This window comes from Trichosurus vulpecula, chromosome 7 (assembly GCF_011100635.1).
Source record: "Trichosurus vulpecula isolate mTriVul1 chromosome 7, mTriVul1.pri, whole genome shotgun sequence".
NCBI classification, from domain to species: domain Eukaryota; kingdom Metazoa; phylum Chordata; class Mammalia; order Diprotodontia; family Phalangeridae; genus Trichosurus; species Trichosurus vulpecula.
In genome coordinates this window covers 158,760,969-158,779,274 of record NC_050579.1, presented here as the reverse complement: position 1 = coordinate 158,779,274, position 18,306 = coordinate 158,760,969, and the positions used below count along the sequence as shown (strand labels likewise).

General features: G+C 37.7%; 1 protein-coding gene across 2 annotated transcripts in view; it reads left to right on the top strand.

Moving 5' to 3' along the window:
- The window catches only part of AFG1L (AFG1 like ATPase), a 180,272-nt gene that overhangs the window by 50,830 nt on the left and 111,136 nt on the right, over positions 1 to 18,306 (top strand). For both annotated transcript variants that reach the window (XM_036769186.1, XM_036769187.1), the window contains exons 4-5: positions 7,282 to 7,383; positions 9,009 to 9,139. In XM_036769186.1, coding sequence (XP_036625081.1) covers positions 7,282 to 7,383; positions 9,009 to 9,139 — 233 coding nt within the window. The remainder of the gene's footprint in view (positions 1 to 7,281; positions 7,384 to 9,008; positions 9,140 to 18,306) is intronic.

Genomic DNA, 18,306 nt, shown 5'->3' with positions numbered 1-18,306 from the left:
CCTCTAAGGTCTCCTCTATCTCTAAACTTATGACCCTATGGTCCTAGTTGTCCGTCCCCCCCCCCCCCCCCCCACAGTGGAGTTCTTCAAACAAAGGCTAGATGACCACTTTTTTTTAAAAAAAAATGTTCTTTTTATTCTGAACTAAACTAAATACATGAACATTTAAATATACAAAGTAGAAAAAAGAGAGGATTTTACATGAACTGCTAATCTGTTACACACCTTTCTTTTCGTTTTAAATGTATAACCAATTCAACTTTCACAGCTGTCCTACTTTTCTTTTTCCTTCTGGACATCCTTCTGTTTTCTTGATATTCTTTTTCTTCTTATTTCAGCAGCTCTTTTATTATCCCTCTCTACTCTCCCATCCTTCATTGAAAGAAAATAAAAGCCTTCATAACAAAAAATGCACATAGTCAAGCAAAACAAATTCCCACATTGGCTGCGTCCAAAGATGTTTCTCTCATTCTGCACCTTGACTCTATCTCCTTCCTGTCCGGAGGTGGGTAGCATGCTTCATCATCAGTGCTCTGGAATTGGGTTTGCTAATTGCACTGAAGATGACCATTTATTGAGTATATTGTGAGGGAATTATTATTCAGGTATAAGTTGAACTACCAACTGACCTTTTGTAACATTTAGATAACCCTTTGTTTCCTTAGCTAGGTGGCACAGTGGATAGAGCATTGGACTTGGAGTCAGGAAGTCCCGAGTTCAAATCTAGCCTCAGATACTAACTGTGGAACCCTTAGCAAATCACTTACCCTCTCTGTGCCTCAGTTTCCTCATCTATAAAATGAGGATAATAATAGCACTTCCTAGGATTGTTGTGAGGCTGGAATCAGATCAAATTTGTAAAGTACTTTATAAACCTGAAAAAGTTATATAAACGCTAGTTATTACTATTATTATTATTACTCCTTAGCTGATACACATTTAACATCCTACACCTTACACCTCCACAATTTGTTTAGAAATATAAAAATGTTCCTCAGATGCTCAAATGGATTTGTGATCTCATCGATTTAAGTGACGCAGAGCACAACGCATCTGTGTCTGCCCATTATGTTTGGCTCTCATCTGTGCCCTCCCAAAGGCTCACCAGTGTCTTCACAGTGTCGGGAGGTCTTTATTGATTTTCCCCAATACCTTCAGGGTTTCAATGGAGCATTCTGGCCATCTTTACTTATCATTCCTCAGTCTCACCATATGAGCAGCCCATTTTCTCTTTCTGTCAAACAATTCTTTGGTAACATTCTTTAATCCTGTTCTCTTTTTGTAAGTCCTTAGATATATGTTGCGACCTGTTTACACCCACCATGTATCTTTCTGTTGCCCTTTGTATGATTCTCATCTTTAGTTCTTTGGACTGATAATTAGCTATTCCCTGGTTTCTGTAGCATAAAATAATACTTTAGTAGCAGAAAGGATCAAAAAGAAGATGCAACAATTTAGAGAACATCTTAATCTAAAGAATTATCACACTGCATTTGTTTGCCAAAATGGGGGTCAGAACTCCTAAATTATCAATTTTGAAAAAGAGATACTTAAAATTCAAAGGGGTACTTGTGAAATTGAATGTGAGCTGTTACTGTTATTTGTGCTGCCTTCCAAATGGTGTTTATATCTTCAGGACATGGGGCTTTCTTAATCTTGTTTCATTCATTGTCAATTTGGGGGTGTATTTTTGGTTGCTCAGTATTTCTCCCTAGCAATATTTTATGCAATTTGGTACATAAAGAAAATGTTTAAACAAATTTTGGCAGGTAACAGATGAAAATCAAAAGCAGTTTTGTTTCAAAAGCTCACACGTTGTAAGTTTGGCCATGGGTTATTTATCAGCATATAGAGAAATCGATTACTACAGTAGAATTTGTTAGATTTTTTTTTTAAAATCAGAGGAGTATTGAACACTAGGGCGCTTGGATTGGAATCTCTCTTCTTCTACTTAGTAGCTGTGTGAACTTAAGAATTTCTTATCCTCTCTGTACCTTAGTTTACTTTTCTTACTTTATATTTTCTTTAAAATGAGAATGTTGAATGATGCTGAAGGGCTTTTCTGGCACTGAATCCACAATCCCATCAACAACTTGGTGACTAGTGATTTATCATCATGAAAATTAAGTGCAAATATTTGTGTAGATACCATTGGGTAGTGGATAGAGCTATGGATACCTAGGATTGACCAAATCACTTTACCACTCTGACCTTCAATTTCCTTTATAAAATGAAGAGATTGGACCAAATGACCTCCAAGTTTACTTACAGCTCTAAAGCCTATAATTTACTTTAATAAAATTTTCAGATTCACTTACTTTATATGTCCTAAAATAAACATATACAGTAAAACCTTATAAATTTAGACTAATGGGGGTAGGGAGGAAAATAACTAGGCTAAGACCATCAATTTGTTGACTACATAAGAATGATTTGTGATCAGCAAATCTAAAACCAAGCCAATAAGCATTTATTAAGTACTATGTGTCAGGCACTGTGCCAAGGGACAGGGGTACAAAAAAAGGCAAATAAAACAAAAGAGCCCCTGCTCTCAAGGGGCTCACAGTCTAATGGGAGTCACAGTTAACATTGCAAACAACTATGTACAAGATATAGCCAAGATAAACTGATATAATCTTAAAGGGAAAACACTAAGATTAAAGAGGACTCTGGGAAAGATTTCTTGCAGAAGTTGGGACATAACAGAGACTTGAAACCAGGGGGGAGAGATGAAGACGGAGAGAGTTCCAGGCATGGGAAAAAACCAGTGAAAATGCCCAGAATTGGAAGATGGAATAGAAATAGAAATAGCCAGGAGGTCAGTGTCTAGAAAGATAAAATAGGCCAGATAATGAAGAACTTGAAAAGCCAAATAGAGTATTTGGTGTTTGATTCTGGAGGTGATAGGGAGCCATTGGAGTTTATATGGAATTTATTAACACCATCCTAAGGAGTGTCTACTTCTTATATTTTGGATGCTTCTGAGGTACTTAAAAAGAGTTAATTTTCTTAAATAGGCAAGTACTTTCCTAAAAATCTCATTTCCACCACAAACTGATACTTCTAGGATCACCTTTTTTTTTCACAGTTGGTACAAAAATGAATAACCCATTGGGATTATCATAAATTCCTGCCTAGTGAATTAATGACATTTTATTATAGCCAATTACAAGTGTATCTTGCTTCATTCAATAGATGTATTTCTGAAAAGTTGTAAGTTGATGTTTTCAATAAATCTAATAAATTAAAATTCATTAGAGGAACTCACTATTTAAAAGAATGAAGGATTCTTTTAAAATGTGAATATAGTTACTAATGATGTTTCCATTCAGTTTTGTAAGCTTGGAATTTCATATCCAATAAACTGGCCTGGTGCCAAATTTATTTCATATAATTGAAAAGGGGCTAGAAAAATACACAAAAATCATCCCACCTCTACAACTATCTGTACATTGACTCTAGTGGATGAATAAGTGTGCACTGTGATGGAAGTTGAAGAAATTCATTGAGTTTAGCATGTTAAACAAATAATATTAGTGATTAGATGCACCTATTGATGTTGACCTCTTTGGAAATAGAATGTGAGCAAGAGAACTTTGTTGCTTGGGCAAATTTTGTACTTCCTGTGCCAAGCTGTAAATTTCTTTTCCAGTTCTTCCTTTAGTTCTCATTCCATTTATTTTTCTTTAAATATTAACTTTTCTTGAGCTCTTGTTTCATCTCTTCCAGGAATTCAAGTTGAGTTTGTACACAAACTATGTTTTTCTCGGAGGTTTTGCTTGTAGATGTTTTGGAGTCATTCTTGTCTTCTAGGTTTGTGTTGAGTTTCCCTGCCACCATAGTATCTCTTTATGATTGGATTCTTTTTGATTCTCATTCTTCCAGGCTACTTACTGACTTTGGACTTAATTTTAGGGCTGCTGCCACTCACTTGAGATATTGAGTGTTTTGTTCTTCCAGAAGGGACAGGCTGGGGACCTGCAAGCCTTCAGTATTCCCAAAGTGGTCTGATCCAGGGCAAAATATGATTGCTTTCTCTTTGGTCTGAGATTTGCAAGTTCCCAACCTGGATTTTGGTCTTCACAACAGTAAATGCTGCTGGACTAAATCTGTAACAGCCAACTGGGAAACTCTGTTGGTTCAAAATGAGAGAATTTTAGGCTCCCCTTTAGTCTGAGATTCCTGCCCTCATTATTCCTCTGCAGGCGGGACTAGATGCTGGAAGTGAGACTAGGGCCTAAGCCATACAAGTGCTGCCTGCTCCTGAACTTACTCTTCTCCCAGTACACAGCCCAGGGCCTACTGTGCTTCTTAACTTGGCCTGCCACCCATGTGCACAGGTCCTCATCTTAATCCTCCCTGGATCTGTGGCCCAGAGCTGGGTAGTGAGTGACAAAGCTAAGAGTTAGCATGTGTTCCTTTTGTGGTGCCTTGATACCAGTCTGGTGATGTCTTCTTACTCTGGTGCACAGTCTCTCCCTGGGTGCTAGAGTGCTCCACGAGTGGCATACTACTGACCTAACCAGTCCCCAGTGCATGGAGATCTCTCTGTCTTTACTATGCTGAATTGGGCTGAACAAGTGACACACTGTGACTTTTTCTAGATTTCGTCTTAAGATTCAGCCTGGCACATTTTCTAGATCTGTTTGGAGGAGTTTTGTGGAGGGGAGCTTGATTATACTGCTTTTTACAACTCTGCCATCTTGATTCCCACTTCGTAACATTCCTAAACTATTTTTCTTTGAACTATTTTCAAGGTCAGTTTTTAATATCAGATACCTATATTTTCTCAATCTTCCCATTTTGTTCTAACATTCCTTACTGTTTTATGGAGTTAATGATTTCTTTTATGTCTGTTCTAATTTTCAAATTAGTCAAAAGTCTTAGGCAAGATTTATCATTCTCTGTTCTAGTTATACTTTCTCTTCTTTCTTTCAGAGACTTTATTTCATTTTTTTAATCTCTTGCTTCATTTTTTCTAGGTATTCATGTCTTTGTGAAAAATCTATTTTTTTATTTGGGTCTCTACTTGGAGTTATTGGGGAGCTACTGTCTTTTTAGGTTAGATTTTTGGGTATCTTTCGCTCTATTATAGAGGTTCTTAACCTAGGGTCCATGAACTTGACTTCTTAATATTTTGATAACTGTATTTCAATATAATCGGTTTCCTTTGTACTCCTATGTATTTAATTTTATGCATTTTAAAACATTCTGAGAAGGGGTCAATAGGCTTACAGGGGTGGTCAAGGCCACCAAAAAGGTTAAGAACCCCTGATCTATTATAACTCTTTGTAGTGGTTTATATCTTATTAAATTTACTCATCTTTCTAGCCTTAGATTCAAAACTGGGGCTTTGTGCCAGAGCCTAAGGTTCATTTTCTGTTGACCCTTTACTGTGTTGTCAGCTCTGCACAGCCTCAGTCTGGATCACCTCTTGTTCTTGTCCTGACCTTCACCTTGATAGATTTCCCCTTCCCATCTTCCTATACACACACTGCCCCCCCCCATCTTTGAGCTTCAGCAGGTTGGATCTTCAGGACCCTCTATGGTATTTCAATACAGATTTCTAGGGAGTGCTGCCACACCTAGATTGGTCATAACTGCTCCTGGTCACTTCCAAGGTCCCTACTGTGTGTTTCAGACCACCCTATGGCTTACTTTGGGGAAGCCTTCTGCTCTGCTGCCTCCAGACCCAGAGCCCTAAAGGCAACAGGTGTCCCTGGCATCTCTAAGCAAGCTGGAAGGCTTCAGGCTTGTTGGATTCTTCTGGCCTTGGCTTTGCTAGAGGCCCTCTTTACTATCACCTATAGGCTTTTGACTGACATTCTGATGTAGTTCTAAGGTAGAAGGCATTTACAGTGGTTTCTCATTAGATTTCCATATCATTATTTGGTCTAGTGAAATTTTTAGGTTTTTGATGAAGCAGATACTTCTGTTCAGACAGCATCTTCTTTGGAAGGTCTTTTAGGGGACTTTCTGGATCTTTGTAGTTATGTTTATTTTGTAAATGTTTTGAAATGTACAGAGAAGATGCTGACCTAGTAAAGTAGATGGAGTTTCCTCACCAGGGCTTTCTCTATGCCACTGAAAAAATAGATCCAGCCCCTAACTCTGACCCTGATATTTGTACATATTGTTTTCATTAATTGATTGTAAATTGTAGGAACATTTTTTTCCCCTCTGTATACTCCATAGCTGACATAACATCTGGCCCACTATAGGTGGTTAGTAAATGGACCATCGAATGAAATGGAATAAGATGGAAGAGACACCCAAGGCAGTTTAATGTATTCTCCTTATTTTACTGATGAGGAAACTGAGGCCCAACAGAGTCTCAGGTGATGAGACTCTCACCCCAAGGTCAAGTCAGGTAGTACGCTGCAGGTGTGGGATTTAAATCCAAACCTTCTGACTCCCAAATCCAGCATGATTTCTGTGTCCTGTGCTGCCTCTCAAATGTCTTTTGAATAAATGAATGAATATAGTGTACTTAATTTTTTAAAAAAACATATTGCACTTTAAGCAATTCTTAAACTCTCATCTATGGCTTTCACTTGTTTTCAGCATAATCACCAGTACACTGTTAGATATTATTATTTACTCCTCTTTTTGCATTATATTATTTCTAACCTTTGCATCTACCAAATTGTCTTTCTCATTGCCTTGCATCTAATAGAAACACAATACATATTTCTTGAATGAATGAATGTAGTTACTATATTTAGATCATTAAATGATAGCAAAGAAGACAACTAATAGATAATACTCTTACGTTTAGTCAGTCTGTAAACACATCGTGTTTATAATGGAAAGAACGATGACATTGGAGTCAGAGGACTTGGGTTCAAATTCTTCCTCTCATATTCACTACCTTTTTGACTCTAGGAAAGTACATTTAACTTTCCTGGTCCTTGGTCTCTTCATTTGTTAAAAGGGGAAAGGGGGAGTTGGATCAGGTGGCCTCTTGTATTCTTCCCAGTTCTAGGTCTATGATCCTGTTAACCTATGTGTATATAGCTTCTCTTTCATTATTAAGTCAAATCTTATAATTCATAGAAACAGAATTTTAAGTGGGGGAGTAACACCAAATTTGTATTTTTAGCTAGTTTAACATAGAAAGTACGTCCTCCTTCCCAACAAAAAAAGACTTGTGCTATTCAGTACAAAAGAATGTGGTTTCATTAGCTTAAAGCTAATTACAGTATTACATTACAGACATTACAGTAATCAGTATATACTGTTTAAACTAATAGTGGATTCTGGTTTTTTTTCCCCCTTAAGGTACAGGAAAGACAATGGTGATGGACATGTTTTATGCTTATGTAGAAATGGAGAGGAAAAAGAGAGTCCATTTTCATGGCTTCATGCTCGATGTACACAAAAGTAAGTGAATATATGTATTGATGTGTAAGGAAGTGACCCTTTTTAGTGAAAAGATTACAGGATACCCCACTACCATGTGCTTTAAATGCTATTTGAATGAACTTAAAGAAAAAATTTCATCTTTGCTCAAAATACAAATAAAATCTTATTTTATTTGCTCATTTGTTTTGTCTGATGTTGGTTATTGACCTTATAGCGTAATCCTGAGTCGTTGATTCTAACACCTCGTATCTGGATCGCTCTTTAGTTTATAGATTGCTGCCTCACCTTCTCTCCTTTCACCTTCACAGTGACTCTGTGAAGTAGACAAAGTAGTTATCATTGTCTGTATTTTATAGATGAAGAGACTGATCCTCCAGGAACTTAAGTGACTTTCCCAAGGTTATGCAGTCATCCAGTCAGCAGAGGAGCTAGACCTCAGACCTTGTGACTCCCAGTATAGTGTTCTTTCCCTGACTGACACCATGTGGACTCTCTGATCAAATACTCTGAAAGAGGAGAGAAGGAAAGCTTTCTGTCACGGAGCGCTCCTGCGGAGAGTGCCGTCATTTCAGATGTGGAGGACGGTGTAGGTCCCTAAGTGAGACGAGTTTCACCAGAGAGGCAAAGAGAGTTGTTTTGACTTTCTATCGGGATGGCCATTAGTCCTTTGTTTTTTGTCGTATTAAATTGAACTCGTCTTATATTCAGAAGAAATTTAAAAAGAGTACTTTTTTTCTAGATTAAGGGGAAAAGAAGGAAAAATTATTTCAAACTCTAGTGTTTTGAGAAGTTTTAACTGATTGGTCATATCCTCGGGGATATAACTCTTATTCCCTACCTCTACAACACTTATGTTTTAAATTTGAACTATATCATTTTGTGTTTGCTAGTATTTTGCTCTCTAACTCATGTTGTGTTGTTTCTTGTATGTGTGGATTTACTCAATTGGATGGCTGCTCTGATATCTTTATTTCTACAGATATCTAGGGCAGCAGTATGTACCATCTAGAGTCTCAATAAATACTTGTTGGATGAATGGATGACACAAGATTGCCCCTCATTTTAGAGATGAAAGAACTGAGACCCGGGGAGGTTTGGGAACTTGCTCAAGGCCACACAGAGCAGAGATGAGATTTAAATCCGTGTGATCAGACTCTGAATTTAGTATTCTGGTCTGCACATGTCTAATGTCATATACGTATCATCCACTTTGTTTTCCCTGAAAGCTGAGTATGGATATGTATTTTCCTGGAGTCAAGATTTGGGCAGGAAGACCCCTCAGGTTGCTCTAAGCCCTAGTTTTTCAAGCTAAAGAGTTATCTTCTCATGGGGGCAGCTAGGTGGCACAGTGAAATAGAGCACCAGCCCTGTGGAGTCAGCAGGATCTGAGTTCAAATGCGACCTGAGACACTTAACACATACTAGCTGTGTGCCCTTGGGCAAGTCACTTAACCCCACCTGCCTTGCCTTTCCCCTTCCAAAAAAAACCCAGTAATCCTCTCAGTAATAAAATTATATTCCATATGACTTTAAATTCATTATTTCCCCATTATAATTGTAGTTGCATGCTTTTCCTAACATTTAATAAATATTTAAAGTAATTTTGATGTAATTTTTCATTTCTCTGTTTTCATCCATTTCAGGAATACATCGCCTTAAACAGAGTTTGCCAAAACGGAAGGCAGGATTGATGGCCAAATCATATGATCCAATAGCTCCTATAGCTGAAGAAATTAGTGAAGAGGCATGTCTCTTATGTTTTGATGAGTTTCAGGTAATGTAGAGATTAAAGAACACATTTGATGATGTTCTGAGCTAAGTATTAAGATCTGAATTCTCTTTCTGGTTTTGTCACTCATTTGCTATTTGACTCTTAGCTCTTGGTGCCTCAGGTTCCCTATTATACAGTTGGTTTATTTTTCCGCTAACTTGCAGAAATGACAAAAAGATTAATAAAATAATATCTGTAAAGACCATTTAGGCCAGAAGCTCTTAACCATTTTTTGGTATCATGAACCTTGCTGGGATCCTATGGATCCCTTCTCAGAATAACATTTTTAAATGGATTTCCTTTGGATTGCAAAGGAAACCAATTATATTGAAAACTGGTTATTAGAATATTAAAAAAAAGTTCATGGACCCCAGGTTAAGAGCCCCTGATTTAGAGTTGTTTTTTTAAAAAAATACTATGTAAATATCATTTCTCTTCCTTATTGCTGTGAAGAATAATTATGGAGTGCGGACAGATATGGTTATTGTATACTTATTTTGTATCTCATACCACACCCAGAATATTGCCACCATGTAGGAGGTACTCAGAAGTATTGAATACTCAGTAAATGTTTAAAGCAAAATGTTACTTTTATAATATGACCAAAATGAGTGGTTAATTGATACTTCTTTAATACACAACATGATTGACTAATTCTTATAAGAAAAGGAAAACTAGTCTACAGAAAGAAAATATAAGCTTCATTTACTGGACTTTTATGTATCAAAATTTTGAAAAATTGATGATCAGAGAGAAATATAAAAACTAAAATAGCTTCTTGTTCAGGGTAAATGCAACCTGGACACAGCAGTCTTCCCTCCTCCCGTGAGCTTCCACTTGATATCAGGAGGAGATACCTGATTAGGGCCCCACAAGCAATTAGGAAGAACTTAAGGAAATAGCCTTTTCTGCAGTTAAGGAGTAGAGAATATGACACTCTCATCCCTGAACTACATTGGAAATGAAGTGACCTTTGTTACATTCTCTGTTCCCTTTCACTCCTTAGACTGTAGAGTTCCTTTGGACTCCATAAGGAGAAAAGAATAGAGATGAAAATTTCACCTTAACATACTAAACTTCAAAGTTAAAAAAAAATAAAGCTACATGTAATCTTCCCATCATTAGCATTGAATTGATAGCTATATCGGTTTTAAAAGAATATCCTGTAGTGAATCAAATTTCTATATAGGTTTTATATTGTCCACTTTTGGGGGGAAAATGTTGCTAATTTTATACAATCAGCATGGTACATTTATTGGTTTCAGGTAATAAAATGAAAGCTTCTTTCCCTAACCCCTAACTCCCACTCTGATCAACTTTAGAGAGTGAGCCAAGTGATATATTTTTTATTATTCTCTTAACCAAATAGATGACATTTTAGTTGAACATTTTGTTATACCCTTGATTGGCATGACTTGGGCCCTAAATAAAAGTATGAGTTGGAAAAAACAGTTACTGCTTTAGTGATTTTTCATTGTTTTTATGTTAATGCTTACTTTATGGGAAGAGACACTTTATTGTTAGCCTCTGAGTCAGGAAACTGACTTAATTTTTTTTTTCCAGCATATAGTTTAATGAGGTTTTTTTTTTAATACCTCCGATTTGTATCACTAGGTAAAGATAAATCACTCACCTCTTGGAAGTTCATTAACTTCACTTTATAAACATTTGATTTGGCAAATTGTCCTTTATTATTACTAGAGAGATAAATTAATTTTAATCACTATTACCAAAGTACAGCCATCAGAGACAGCTAGGTAGTACATCAGATAGAATGTTAGACTTGCAGTGAGGAAGATCTGAGTTCAAATCCTGCCTCAGGTGCTTGCTAGTTGTCACCCTGGACAAATCATTTAGCTTCTTGGCCTCAGTTTCTGCATCTGTAAAATGAGGATGATAATAGCACCCACCTCACAGAATTTTAAGGATCAACTGCTTTTCAAACCTTAAAGTGATTTTTTTAAAGGCCAGTTATTATTATCATAATCATCGTCAAAGTTCTCTGTGGCTATGATTATGAAGCCTAATATTCAGTATTAACTTTTCTGTTTTTATAGATTTCTTAGGCTCTATACTACCTCTGCTGTCTTCTAGAAGGAGCAATTTTAGGGTACTGTCCTATCAGGGAAGTAAGATGTGGGGAAGGAATGCTATGGATTCCCCATACTTTTTCTCAAAACAGGACAGCTATAGGATATTCACATATGTCTGCCAGTGAGTAAAGATAGTTGTTCTCTTTGAGCATTATAATCCTAATGACCTGAAAATAAGCTTAACTTTTTATGCCTCTGAAAAGGAAGCAGGTAACCACTTCTTACTGATACCGTTGTCTGTTAGTTTTAACTATCTTTGGAGCTGTTTGAAAACCAGTTATAAGGAAGTTGTGTTAGTTTGAGTCTTTGATGGATCTGTAGTCCCATCATTATGGTCATGTCCTAAAATAATGAAGATTGCAATCCAGGCTTTTTATCTCCTTTCCTGTTCTTGTCCATAGGGCAGGTAAGTGGCTCGGAGGAGAGAGTGTTGAACCTGGAGTCAGGAAGACTCATCTTCCTGGGTTCAAATCCAGCCTCAGACTCTTACTAGCTGTGTGACCCTGGGCAAGTCACTTAACTGTTTGCTTCAGTTTCCACATATGTAAAATGAACTGGAGAAGGAAATGGCGAACCACTGCAGTATGTTTGCCGAGAAAACCCCAAATGAGGTCATGAAGAGTGGGGCATGACTGAAGACAACTGAACAGCAATATTCTTGTCCACATATTCCCATAAATCCCCCTGGGGGGAATGGGAGAGTAGGGAGGTGTGTCCTCCGTGTGCTGGGGGGCTTTCTTCGAGCTCTTTTGATCTTGCCCATTGGATACCACTGGAGCACACAGATCTCTCGATCTAGCCCCATGACTGGCCTCCTACATTTTTTAAATTTCTCTAATCTTTTGTAGATCTTTCTGCATCTCTCTAATGATCCTTGTGATAGTACTTCCTTGGGGGAATTCTTCGTTGGTAAGATATTGTAGTCTTCTTACACTCACCATATACCGCTCTATTGGCCTCTGGGTGATCCTTCACTTTAATTCTTCAGAGGCTTTGATATTGCTTGATTTGCAGGCATACAATATTACTAGAAGATTGATATAGAAAAGACAGGTTTTTGTTTCTGGGAGAAGCTTGTGTCCTTGAAAGCACCTTGCAGTTTCCCAAATGCGATCCAGTCCACTTCCCTCCTCTTCTCCAGCTCCAGGCTCACTGTCTGTACATATTGTTAGTCCTGGACTTATACTGACAGACCAGCTCTGTGGATTTTCAACCCATTAGCCACAGTCTGTGCCATAATCTGGACAATAAGTATTCTTCATCCATTTGGTTTTTCCTGTGTGTATAGTTAGGAAATAGCAAACCACTCCAGTATCTCTGCCAAGAAATCCCGAAATGGGGTCACAAAGAGTCAGATATGACTGAAAACAACTCAGCAACAACAACAAATAGGCCAGCTTTTTTGAATGATCATGGATCCCATTTAGGAGACCGTAGTATTATAGAGCTCAAAACATATAGCAATAATATGCATTGGCATACTGAATCTGCAAACCAGAGTATCTGGAGGACTTCATGGATCACTGATTTAGAGTTGGACAGGACCTTAGCTAGACAGGCTATCCAGTCCAACCCCCTCATTGTATAGATGAGGAATTGAGGCCAAGAGAAGTTCAGTGACATGCCCCAAATCACACAGGTAGAAAGTGGCCAAACTTGGAATTGATCCTAGATCCTCTGAACCCAAGTCCAACACTCTTTTCACTTTGCCACTTTACTCTCTACAGGCAGCCCACTTTTCTGTTTGGACGGTACTGGATAGCCCCAGTGACAGTGACAAATGTCTTTGGCAAGAACACATTTTCCTTTTTCATGCCTTGTTTGATACTAATCATCAAAGAGTCACCAAACAAAGTTGTCTCTATTGTTATGATTTCAAGGAATCTTGAAGGATGTTGACATGTTGTTAGGGGAGAGGTTTTAAGGTGGTATTTTGTTTTACTGAACTAGGTGGTTTTTTATAGTTGAAAAACAATAAGTAGCAGAACCTTGTGTTTTCTATGCTTTTGAGTTAATGGTGTGACTATAAAGGTATCTGCTATGGAATAACATTTGCAAAAGTCTACTGTTCCTTTTGCATACATTCTTCAAGGATGAGTTTGGTTACTGGTACAGGCTATTCTCATAAAAATTTTGAAAATATAGGAAATTAGGCCCATAGGATTATAGTTTTTGATATTTTCTAGATTGATTTGAGGGGGGCGGTAATAAAAAGCTCTTAGTATTTTTCCACGTCTTTGGTATCTTTGCTTCTTTCAGTCCAAATGTGGTGGCTCCACTGCTATTGATGGGAAAAGAATTGATTTTAGAAATCTTTGTAGATTTTCCCACCTATTTTTTATGGTTATTGCCCTCTTCCCAGTTTTATCTTTAAATGCCCTTAGGATTATGTGGCTTATATCTCTTAACCAAGCTTTTTATAGTATACCTAATATATTATGTATTGCTATATTTTTTAAGTTAAAACAAAATCTTTCCTCCTTACTGATTGTTTCCATCAATCCATAACAGAAATGTTTCTTAATGGTTCTTGATAATGGATTAAGAGCCTATTAATCTTGATCTTTCCTTTCCTAATTTTGTGATCTCTGTAGACTATGTATGTGGGTAGAAAAGCATGATTTTTAAATTCAACAAACATTATTAAATGCCTATTGTGTATGAGGCCTTGGGAATATAAGAGAATATTAAATAGCTCTTGCCCTCTGGGAGTTAAGTTGAGGAAAGACAAAATTCTCATAGCTTGAGGAAAGGATGGGAAAAGCTTCTCAGAGGAGTTGATGCCGAAGCTAAACCTTGAAGGAAGTTAAGGATCTCAGAGGTGGTGGGGAGAACCTATATTCCAGGACTAAGGATAGCCTGCGGGATGTACTGAAACAGGAATAGAATACCTTACTGCCGACATTAGCTGGAAAAGAGCAAGGGAGAGCAGAGGCTAGTTCCTTGGAAACCACAAACAAGGGGCAGACGTTCATTAGTAGATAATCAATCCTGAGTGTCTCCAGAGGGGAGCTTCAAGTAACATGCTGTTATGCTGTCATAGGGGGCCAGCTTAAGCTAAAGTAATGAAAATTTTCTTGTTATACCTTTTGAAAGAGCCATCCTCTGAGCCCCAAATGGTAGATTTATTTCTTTTGAATCACATATCACCCAGAAGCAACCTCAATTTTCATTTGATTTTTTCTTTGCTTTTGTTTTAGGAGTTTTTGAGAAGAAACTGGTTAGGTTGCATACCCGAAATCCCATTTCTCAAATCAAAAAGAAAATTCAAAAAAATAACTACAGAAAAATCTCAAATAGTCATAGAACAGATCTCAATGACCATATTTAATTATATATACACATACATATACATGAAAATATTTGCTTTGAGTTTTTACCTTTTGCTCATATTTTGGGAAGACCAGTATGTTTGTAACTCAGAATAAAAAATTTGAACATATTCATTATAAAATAAATGCATTTTCTTCCAAATTTGCTCTGGTACATCAGATTTGGCAATATATATTATCAGAGTAGGTACCCTAGTCATTGCCATTTGAGAGACACTGGGCCAGAGATGATAGCCCTGGCTACTTGGTAGGAGCAGAAAGCCAAAGATGACCTTTTCCTATATAAATTTTACCTGAGATCAGTCCTGGATCTCCTTCCTAGAGAAAGAAGCTCAGCAATGAGAGAGGACAATTGAAAGGGGGTGAGGATTATGTAAGGAGTGCTTCATCCCCAAGTGTGGGCTCTATACAAAGAAGCGGAGGAACTCTCCTAAAACCGAAGGGGTGTACAGACAGTGGAAGTGGGCATGTCCTGTCAGTTTTTCCAAGGTGGCATGAACTCAGGCTAGGTGTATTTACTACTCTACTAGCCTATGCTCTGGTCTCTGAGCATCCACAAGCACTCTTTTCTGCCCTGGAACTGTGAAGAGGATCCCTGCTCCAGCTCTGATGTGCTGGTGCTCCTCTTGGGACTGCCACCCAGGACTGCAACCTAGATCTGAGTACAGACAAAGCCACAGAGCCCTGCTGCCAGTGCCAGCACCTTCTGACCAGGGACTTAGCTCCTTACCAGCTGCTGCAGCCGATGATTCACTCAATCCCAAGGCCTGCTCCTGGTTTGCTGGGGCCTGATCCACCTGCCCTGGACTGCACTCCACTCTCACCTGTGGCAGACCTTTTCTGACAAACTTTTAAGTTGTCTTGGGCTGCAAAATTTTTTCACCCCATACTTGTTCGGGTTCTGCCACTCCAGGATTTGTTTTAGAGCATTAGTCTTTGCTGGGATTTTGGAGGAGAGCTCAGGTCCCTGCCTTCTCTCCACCATCTTGGCTCCTCCCTCCCCGAATTAATTTTTAAAAGGGAAAAGAATCATAGGACTGGAAGGTATGTTGAAAAGTCAGGATGGCATGAGTTCAAATCCAGCCTTAAACACGTAGTAGCTGTGTGACCCTGAGCAAATCACTTAACCTCTGCTTCATCCCCCAAATCTAATTGGTTGCCAAGGCCTGTTGTTTAACCTTTGTAATGGCCCTCAACAATGCCCCCTTTTCTCCTGTGGTACTGCCACCACCTTAATGTAAGCCCTCATTTCCTCATGCTGGCACTATTATAACAGCCTTCTATTTGATCTACGTGCTAAAAGTTTCACCATACTCTAGTCCATATTTGACCAGGTGATTTTCCCAAAGGGCAGGTCCAACCATGACACCCCTCTACTCCATAACTCCAGTGGTTCCCTATCATATCACTTCCAGGATCAAAGAGAAAATCCTCTGTAAGATGTTCAAAATCTAGGCCCCTCCCCCTCCCTTTCCAGTCATCTTTTTCCTTTTTTTGAATTTATTTAGTATTTTATTTTTCCCCAATTACATGTAAAAATGATATTTAACATTTGTTTTTAAAGCTTTCAGTTCCAAATTCTGTCCCTTCCTCCCTCCCCATTGAGAAAGCAAGCAATTCAATACAAGTTATACGTGTGTAGTCATGCAAAACATATCCATAATAGTCATGTTGTGAAAGAAAACATAGACCAAAAAAACTCAAGAAAAATAAAGTTTGAAAAAGTATGCTTCAATCTATTCAGACGCCATCAGTTCTTTCTCTGGGGCCAGACAGCGTTTTTCATCATTGCCTGGGTTTTCAGAGTTGCCTGGGATCATTGTATTGAGAGAATAGCTAAGTCATTCACAGCTGATCATCTTACTTACTTACTGTTATTTTGTACACAGTACATGTTGCTTTGTATCAGCCCATGCAAGTCTTTCCAGGTTTTCCTGAGAGCATCCCACTCATCATTTCTTATAGTACAATAGCGTTCCATCAAAATCACATGCCACAATTTGCTCAGCCATTCCCCAGTTGATGGGCATCCCCTCAATTTCTAATTCTTTGTCCCCAGAAAAGAGCTGATATAAATATTTTGTACATATAGGTCTTTTTCCTTTTTGTTTTGTTTTTTCTTTTTCTTTTGATCTCTTTTGGGATACAGAACTAGTAGTGGTATTGCTAGGACAAAAGGTATGCATGATTTTATAGCTCTTTGGGCATCTTTCCAAATTGCTCTGCAGAATGGTTGAATCTGTTCACAACTCCACCAGCAGTGCATTAATGTCTCATTTTTCCCACATCCCCTTCAACATTTGTCATGTACCTTTTCTGTCCTACTAGACAATCCAATAGGTATGAGGTAGTACTTCAGAATTGTTTTAATTTGTATTTCTCCAATCAGTAGTCAGTTAAAATTTTTTTTCATATGGCTATAGATAGCTTTGATTACTTCATCTTAAAACTGATTATATCTTTTGATCACTTATCAATAACTCTTATTTTTATAAATTTGAATCAGTTCTTTATATATTTGAAAAATAAGGCATTTATCAGAGACACTTGCTTCAAAATTTTTTTTCACAGTTACTATTGCTAACTGTATTTCCCTTCATCCTATTCCTCCCACCCTCATTTATTCTATTCTTTCTCTCCTTTCACCCTGTCCCTCCTCAAAAGTGTTTTGCTTCTGATCACCCCTCCCCTAATCTGCCCTCCCTTCTATCACCACCCCCTCTTCTCATCCCCTTCCCCTCCTGCTTTCCTGTAGGGTAAGATAGATTTCTAGACCTAATTGAATATGTATGTTATTCCCTCTTTGAGCATATTCTAATGCGTGTAAAGTTCATTTACTCCCCCTCACTTCCCCCCTCTTCCTCTCGACTGTAAAAGATTTTTCTTGCCTCTTTTATGTGAGATCATTTACCAAATTCTACCTTTCCCTTTCTCTTTCTCCCAGCACATTCTTCTCTCACTCCTTAATTTTATTTTTTTGAATATCATCCCTTCATGTTCAACTCATACCTGTGTCTTTTGTCTATATATACTCCTTCTAACCACCCTAATAATGAGAAAGACCTTATAAGTTACAAATATCATATTCCCATATTGGAATGTAAACAGTTTAACCTTATTATGTTCTTTATGATTTCCCTTTCTTATTTACCTTTTTATGCTTCTCTTGAGTCTTGTATTTGAAAGTCAAAATTTCTATTCAGCTCTGGTCTTTTCTTCAAGAATGCTTGAAAGTCCATCTCACTGAATGTCCATTTTTTCCCCCTGAAGGATTATACTCAGCTTTGCTGGGTAGGTAAGATTCTTGGTTGTAATCCTAGTTCATTTACCCTCTGGAATATCATATTCCAAGCTCTCAGAATCTTTAATGTAGAAGCTGCTAAATCTTGTGTTATCCTGACTGTGGCTCTACCATACATGAATTGTTTCTTTCTGACTGCTTCCAATATTTTCTTCTTCACCTGGGAACTCTGGAATTTGGCTATAATATTCCTAGGTGTTTTCATTTTGGGATCTCTTTCTGGAGGTGATTGCTGGATTCTTTCAATTTCTGGTTCTAGAATATCAGGGCATTTTTCCTTTATAATTTCTTGAAATGTGATATCTAGACTCTTTTTTTTTTTGCTCATGGCTTTCAGGTAGTCCAATAATTTTTAAGTTCTCTCTCCTGGATCTATTTTCCAGGTCAGTTGTTTTTCCAGTGAAATAGTTCACATTGTCTTCTATTTTTTCATTCTTTTGGTTT